Source organism: Arachis ipaensis, chromosome B01, assembly GCF_000816755.2.
Source record: "Arachis ipaensis cultivar K30076 chromosome B01, Araip1.1, whole genome shotgun sequence".
NCBI lineage: Eukaryota > Viridiplantae > Streptophyta > Magnoliopsida > Fabales > Fabaceae > Arachis > Arachis ipaensis.
The window spans coordinates 7,635,956-7,644,474 of record NC_029785.2 but is presented as its reverse complement, the minus strand read 5'-3'; the positions used below and the strand labels follow the sequence as shown (position 1 = coordinate 7,644,474).

General features: G+C 36.6%; 2 protein-coding genes across 2 annotated transcripts in view; one reads left to right on the top strand and one right to left on the bottom strand.

Moving 5' to 3' along the window:
- On the bottom strand, nt 294–674 carry LOC110265078 (uncharacterized mitochondrial protein AtMg00810-like). The gene has a single exon (XM_021107836.1). It carries the CDS (start codon nt 672–674, stop codon nt 294–296), a length of 381 nt encoding a protein of 126 aa, XP_020963495.1.
- LOC107645464 (ent-copalyl diphosphate synthase, chloroplastic-like) overlaps nt 6,421–8,519 on the top strand; it is a 15,220-nt gene continuing 13,121 nt past the window's right edge. The window contains exons 1-2 of the mRNA XM_021116948.1: nt 6,421–6,458; nt 6,598–6,824. Of these exons, the coding sequence (XP_020972607.1) occupies nt 6,663–6,824 (162 nt within the window). The 5' untranslated portion in view covers nt 6,421–6,458; nt 6,598–6,662. The remainder of the gene's footprint in view (nt 6,459–6,597; nt 6,825–8,519) is intronic.

The window sequence follows — 8,519 nt, the reverse complement described above, 5'->3', positions numbered from 1 at the left end:
GCAACCTGCACCTTTTCTGGAATATGACTAACCCGAACAAGCCCAGCTGTGACCAAATCACAGACAAAGTGCATGTTCATCTCAAAATGCTTCGATTTGGAGTGCAGGATCGGGTTGGCAGCAAGCAGCACAGCACTTAAATTGTCGCAATAGATCAGAGGAGGAGTAGCAAGAGGAAACCTGAGCTCACCAATCAGATTCTTGACCCAAATGAGCTCTGCAACAAGGTCAGCCATGCTTCGATACTCTGCCTTGGTATTGGAGTGAGCGACGGCAGATTATTTTTTGGACGACTAGGAGACAAGATTCTTCCCAAGAAAAATAAAATATCCCCCCTGAGACTTTCGATCGTCGAGATCACCTCCCCAGTCCAAATCACAGTAAGCAAAAATTTCTAGAGACGGGTCCTTGTCCAATAATAAACCAGAAGTAAGAGTACCAGCCAGGTATCTCAAAATACGTTTTACAACCAGCCAGTGAACTTTTAATAGATTTTGCATATACTGGGAGACTTTGCTGACATTGTATGCCAATTCAGGTCTAGTGATAGTTATATATTGCAGACTCCCCACAACAGAGTGGTAGAGCCTCGGATCCGCAAAGGAAGCACCACCAATGCCCGTAAGCTTCATGGTGGAAGGCAAAGGGGTTCGGCATGGTTTGCATCCCTCCATACCAGCCTTTTTCAACACATCTCCAATGTACTTTTGTTAAGATAGCAGCAAGCCACCCGTTCCTGTTCTTGTGACCTATAGCCCAAGAAAGTATTGCAGCTCACCAAGATCCTTAAGAGCAAATCACATGTTTAATTTTTGAATCACAACTGTAATGACACTAGCACTTTCACCAGTTACAATAATATCATCAACATAGATAAGAATAAATGTTCAAACCCCATTTGAGAAATTGGTGAACACAGAGACATCAGATTTGGTGGCTATAAAATCGAGCTCCCTGAGACCTCCTGCCAGCTTACGGTACCAAGTTCGAGGAGCCTGTTTGAGGCCATAAAGGGCCATGGTTAGCTTACAAACCAGAGTTTTATCACCTTGAGTATATCCCAGAGGCTGCTGCATATAGACGTCTTCTCTGAGATCACCATGTAGAAATGCATTGTTCACATCAAGTTGCCGTATAGGCCAAGTATTTGCAAGTGCTAAAGTTAAAACAACCCGAATGGAAGTTGGTTTAACCAATGGACTAAAGGTTTAAGTAAAGTCAAATCCAGGCCACTCAATAAAACCCTGAGCAACAAGCCTTGCTTTATACTTTTGCAAGGAGCTATCTGAATTGAACTTGGCACAAAAGACCCACTTGTTGCCGATAGTCTCTCTGCCCTCTGGTATTGTCACTAATTTTTAGGTATTATTCAGCATAAGTGCATTGTACTCAGCATCCATAGCTGCCTTCCACTATGGATTGCTGAGGGCCTCTCTAACAGTCCGAGGTTCAAGTTTGCATGAAGAGCTCGAGGTTTGTGAATGCCAGCTTTGGCACGAGTCACCATTGGGTGAGAGTTATAGGGCTGAGCACACTGAGTATCAACAGCTGGTAGGACAATTTCAAAGTCGGACATAGGAATAGAGACAGAAGTGAAAGACACTAAGTATAAAGGAGAAGGATGAAAAGAATGAGAAGAAGGTGATGAGCTAGCTAGGAGGATCCATTGGAATAGAAGAAGGTGGTGTAGAGGTGTGAGCATGATGGATTGGGACTCTAGGAACATGTGGAATTGTTGGCATTGCAGATGCAGCCTCTGAAAGAGGATTAGGAACCAGCAACTTGGCAAAGAGAGAATTACTATCTTTGAAGGGAAACATAGTTTCTGAAAACACCACATGTCTAGTGATAACAACCTTGCCAGCAGTGGTAAGACACTTGTAGCCTTTATGTTGAGAGCTGTAGCCAAGAAACACACAAGAAGCTGAGCGAAAATCCAACTTGTGTCTGTTATAAGCCCTCAGGTGTGGAAAACATAAACACCCAAACACACGCAAACTATCACACTGAGGCTTTGTGCCAAAAGCCTTCTAATGAGGAGAACAATGTTGCAGAGTTGGCGTTGGAAGATAGTTAATGATTCTTGTAGCTGAAGCGAATGCCTCTCCCCGAAATCGGATGGGCATACCTGCTACAGCTAACAAGGTTAGGCCCATTTCAACAACCTGCCTATGCTTTCGCTCAGCATTTCCATTCTGCTGATGCACATGAGGACATGAAAATGTGTGAATAATACCCTTAGCCTGCAAATCTCTAGATAAAGATAAATATCCAGCAGTATTATCGCTTTGAAAACTTTTTAGGTTTTTATTGAATTGCAATTCAACCATAGCAATAAAGTGACTAAAAATTGATTTGAGTTGACTTCGGGCTCAAATTAAGTACAACCATGCATACTTGGTACAAGCATCAATGAAATTAACAAAGTATCTATTACCACAACTATTAGGTAGCGTTTGGTGGAGAGACAGAGACAGAAAGACTGAGACTGAGAGACAGAGACTATGAGACAGGGATTGAAATAAATTTCAGTATTCTGTTTGGTGCAAAATGGGAGACAGGAATTGAAACATGAATAAAACTCTAATTTAATTTGCATAAAGGGTAAAATTGGAATTAATTAATTGAAATGAAAGTATTTTAGGTATAAAATGTTATTAAAGTTTCAGTTTCCATCTTTAAAAATTTCAGTCCCATGTGTCCCTACTTTTTGGAAGTACTGAAATACTGAAATTTTAGAGACAGAGACAGAAATTTTAGTACCAGTCTCTGAACTAACAAACACAATACTGAGTCTCAGTCTCTTAGTCTCTGTCTCAATATCTCAAAACAAACGCTACCTTAGGGACAGGAGCTGGCCCCCATATATCTGAATAAACTAGCTCCAAAGGTTCTTTATATACTAACTTAAAATAGCAAACGGAAGTTGATGTGATTTGCCAATACAGCAAGCATCACACACTGTCTTATTTACAACAGAAGGAACATTACAACTCCTAAGAACAGTGGCTATTACATGATTATTGGCATGTCCTAGTCTTGCATGCCACAGCAAGAACATATCTGCATTAACTACTAAAATCAATGATTGAGGACTGTTGTGAGTAGTTGACACAGTGAGAAACTTATAATAAAGGCCATTTTCCACTTTTCCTTGGATGAGTAAATCACTGGTTTCCTATGATTTCACACAGCAGCTATCAGCATGAAATTCGAAATAAACTCCATTATCACAACAGAATTGATACACACTTAAGAGATTCTTAGTGATATTAGGAACATGTAACAATTTGCTTAGCAAGAAAGTTCGAGCACTCAAATCAGATTTTAAAACAGACTTTCCGACATGATGAATATGCAAACCTGAACCATCACCAATTATGACTTTCTCTGAGCCTCCATACTCTTGCTGTTCCAAGAGATTCTGAGAGCTTGATGTCATGTGATGTGTTGCACCACTGTCTGGATACCAGCTAGGATCATCAAGTGTTGCTGGTGTAGCAATCACATTATTCAGATTTGCACTTACTTGTTACACAGCTCTATGATTATTGCTGCTGTTGTGGTAACTGTTGTAACTATTTCTCTCAGCACCTCTAAAATTGTCATCGAATCTATGCCATCAGTTTAGAGCACTGTGGCCATATTTTTCACAAACCTGACACTGAATCCTCTCATGTGAGCCATTTCCTCTTCCTTTGAATTGAAATCGAGAGTCAACAACATCTCTACCTCCACTGAAGTTATTATCCTCATGAAAATTGTCTCTACCTTCACTGAAGTTGCCTCTTCCTGCATTGAAGCCTCCTCTACCAGAACCTTCACAAAAAATTCCTCTATCAGTGCCTTCAATACTAGATCTGTTGTCAAACATTGCGAATCTGTCATAGCTTGACTGAGTTCTTTTAGCACATCCTATTCTTCCTCCTCTATTTTGATAACCTCCTCTGAAATTTTCTTGTGCATGTTGTGCTATATTTGCCTGAATAAATTGATCTGGATTTTTAAACCTTTCTAGCATACTTTCATGTGCCATTACTCTGAGGTCGTGTCATCAGAGACGTAATCAGAGAAGCATATTCTTCAGTTAATCCATGAAGAATAGTGTTTACATAATCGCTTTCACGAACAGGTTCTCCCACTGACGCTAGCGCATCTATCATACTCTTGATTGCAAGTACATAGTCACTTACGGAGGATCCAATTTGAATACTTCTCAATCTGTTTCTCAATTGCATCACCTTAGCCTTTATATATGACGTGAAATTATTCTCGAGTCTCTGCCATAATTCATGAGTAAACACACATCCAACCATCCTTGTGGTAAACGGTTTTGACATAGACGCAAGGAGCCATGACTTCAACAATGCATCTTGCTTTTTCCACGCCTTGTACTCAGGATTTATTGATCTTGTAGCTGCATCCGCTGTTGTGAGGTATTTTTTTGGAATATCTTCACTGGTAAGATGATTCAGCATATCATTGCCTTAAATGGTTGATTCAGCTTGATCCTTCCATTGTAGATAGTTCTCATCATCAGGTTTCATTGAGATTGGAGTAGACATGAAGCTTGATTGCATTTGAACTGCAGAACCTGGATCTGTTATTGGTGTGATTGAACCAAAGCTCTGATACCATGAAAGGTATCAGATCCAGGTTCAAATTAAAGAAGAAGAAAGGAACTAAGAGAATAAGAGAACGAAGAATGAATGAGAGTAAAAAGAGGGATCTAAAGGCATTGTATTCATCACAATCAAAATCACACACTGCATGAGCTTCCCTTATGCTATTTATAGACTTTACTAACATGCCATATCACACTCTCTAACAGAATCACTAATAGAAATGCGCTAACCTATGTGCTAACCCACTTGCAACTAACTCCTCTGCCGACTCAGCTCAGCTCTTCTAGAACTTGACGGTCTTCTGGATTCTTCTGATGATCTTCTGGACTCTTCTCACATACTATGCCAGCCACACTATTACTAGCTATATTATCAAAGAGGATTGGAGAATGGAGATGAGGTGGGATTAAAGTTTGAAAATGATTAGGTTAGATTAGATGGACAATATAGAAATTTTTGATAGATTTTTATGATTTAGATAGTTTTATTTATAAAACTTTATCTTTTATGATTACAAGTTAGTTTTAATTCTTCTATGGTTAGAGCTGTCGGCGTCATAATCTTTCACGGTTAGTTTTGGTACTCTCTCTCTCTCTGTGTGTATGTGTTAAATTTATCATAATCTTTCATGGGGTATGTGTAGTAATAAAGTATTATTAACATTAAAATCACACTTTTTACATTTTGGCAACACTTTCTTTAGCAATACTTTTTAAAAAATCTTGCTAAATATTTAAAAAACATTTAATTTTAGCAATAGAGTTAATTATCAATTAGTATTCGAAATATTCGAGCGCTGCCAAAAATATTTATGAAAGATGTTATTAACGAAATAGTATTTGAATGATTTGAAAATGCGGCAAAAACAACCAAGCAATAAAAATTATATTTTTCATAAGTGACAAAAAAATTTTTGTATTTAACAAATGACTTATCTATTTAATCCAAATTTTTATGTCAATATTTGAATAAATATTTAGAAAGTAACAAAAAAAATTCAAAGTAAAATTTAATTTCTAATTTTTTATTTTTTAAAAAAATTTAGTAATTTACAATAAAAAATTCACTTGACATAACATTGCAAAATTTTTAAGATAAAAATATTTTATTTATCTAATAATGGTTGTAAAAAATTACATCAGAATATAATATCTAAAGTCTTTTTTTAGAGAATATATATATTTAATAGTAAACTAACATTTTTACTTATAAAAGTTTTAAATACTGACAAATTTATTCATAAAAAAAAAATTAAAATTGTACCTATGAAACATGAATTTCGTATAATAAAATTATCCAAACACTAAAAAATCATTTAAAAACTTTAAATTATTCTACCACTAACCACTACTACCATCATCTCCCCCTCCCCTCTCTCTCTCTCTTTCTCTCTAAATGGTTGTTCTGCTAGGGCAAGTCTTGCAGGCTTCAATGGTGCAACCAGCTCTCCCCACCCGTGGAGCATCGGGCCTTCACCCCCGAAGAGAACGACACCATAATCAGAGCTTACGCTCGGTTCGGCAACAAATGGGCCACCATAGCCCGACTCCTGAGACTTATTTGAGCGGAGTTGGACAGTTGATCGTTTGAAACGTCTCGGCATTTTAAGATATTTTGAGCCGGAGATTAAAGATTTTATGACGTATATCTCAAGGTAAGTTCATGGGATTATTTGATTTAAATTTTCAGTGACTTCAAATATGGAAAATTGTATAATTTTAGATATTGGACCGACAAGGGTCTTGGTTGGACAAGAGATGGGGAGGTTTCAGAGATTGACAGTACAGGGGGCATTTAGGTTACTAAGGTTACATGGTCACCAAGTTTTACCCGGTAACTTTTATTATTCATATATAAAAAATAAAACAAAAAAGTATTTTCTACATTTTACTAATTGTATTTTAATTAAATACGAATATGATTATATATAATATATGGTTCTAGAAATGATTAAAGTTATTAAATTTGGTAGATGCACTGAAGCATTTTGAGAAAAATGGTGAGTTCTTTTGCTTTGCCGGAGAAACAAGTCCGTCAATGTCAGCAACATACAATCTTTATAGAGCTTCTCAGGTTCTTTTTCCTGGGGAAATGATTCTTCAGGATGCCAAATATTTTTCGTTCAAATTCTTATCAGAGAAACGTGCGTCTAATGAGATATTTGATAAATGGATCATCACAAAAGATTTAATTGGCGAGGTATGTTCCAATATCATTATTCCTACTAACCTTTTATTTTATTTTGAGGAATGCTAGGGCCAGCAATTTTTGTGACATGTAGCCATCAAATAGTCATTAATGATAGATTTAATGGTGTGAGACTGGTATAAGATTTCATCCAATGATTCACTTTTTTTTGCTGGTTACATGCTAGGCAGAATTTAACAAAGTTGATGGCCCTTAGACTTTTCTTTTTATTTTTACGTTAATAGACAATCATTTGATCTCTAATGCCTCTAATGGTAAGGGTCCCGCTTAGAGTTTTACCTATTACATTAGTATTTAACTATTTATGAATCAACATATCAACATATCATTAGTAGAGGCACAGGGGCATAAGGGAGGTATTTGGTTTCTATCATCTATGAAGGGTGTTTGTTGTAAGTTCATTGATGCTTTTGATCAGGGTGTTACTGTTGAGGTTCACTTTGATAATTTAATTTGGAGGTGTAGTGGTATTTATGGCAGTCCTCAATTTAATAAAAGGGTTCTCCTTTGGGATTATCTTGTTGCACAATCCATGGTTTTTCAAGGACCTTGGATTGTTCTTGGTGATTTTAATGAAGTCAAATTTTCTCATGAATCTAAGCAGAGTCTTTCTATAAAAGCTTATTCTGTCATTTGGATGATGTTGATTTGGGTTGCCTTGGTGATGTGCCTCTTCCTTCTCTGAATGAGGAAGCTTGCAATAATCTTACGGCACCAGCTACTATGGAGGAAGTCAAAACAGCTGTTTTTCACATGAACTCTTTTAAAGCTCCAGGTCTGATGGCGATGAAGTTACAACTTTCGCATGTGGAGCTTCTTTCACCTTGGGAGGAGTTTAAGAGTAGTCTTAAACGGGACTGTCCCTCTATTTAAGCAGTTCCTTGTTTTGTTTCTTTTGTTTTTCTTTGTTTAATTTATTTCAGTCACAAAAAAAAAAATAAAAAATTTAAAGTAGGGTAACTTAGAAGACTCCTCCGTTCTATTTTCTTAAAAGATAGGACTGTCCTTTTTAAAAAGATGGCACACTCTAACCTTTGTTCCTATTTACTACGTGACGATGTAGCATCTTTGTGATCTGCAACATTAAATATTAATAATAAAATTAACTATGTAGCACGTTATTTTGAATTTTTGATGATTTGGTGTTAAATGTCATGCTGATAAATGAAAAATGAATACAGGCCGATATGTCCTTTTTCTACCCTCTCTATTCAGTATTGCAGTAATAATGTAAGAGGAGTGTCTTTTATGGTGCTTAATTTTTTAATTAAAAAAATATGAAAGAATCATCAAAATTTGGGCAATTCACCTAAATAAATTGTTTCACCTTCAAAATTACGCAAATGCATTGTTTCTAAAACGAAGACACAAATACATTGTTTCATATATCTATGAAAACCGCTACTGACAGTAGTGGTTTACATAAACACAGAATCCGCTGCTGCTAGCCGCGAATTACGTTGAGTTGTGGCAGCATGGAAACCGCTGTTGCCTGTCGCGATTTCTGCATGATTATTGTTGGTCATAAACTGCTACTGCCAGTAGCGGTTTATGTACATTGGGACACATGTGTAAACCGTTGGAGGCAGCAGCGGTTTACGTTGAGTATGAAAAAAATAAGAAAACTAATTTTTATCTAAAAAAATAATTACAAAATAAATAATTAATGGTATATACTATTTAAAT

What these genes read in the sequence shown, in the direction of transcription:
- LOC110265078 (XM_021107836.1), bottom strand. Translation starts at nt 674, where the DNA reads ATGGAGGGATGCAAACCATGCCGAACCCCTTTGCCTTCCACCATGAAG.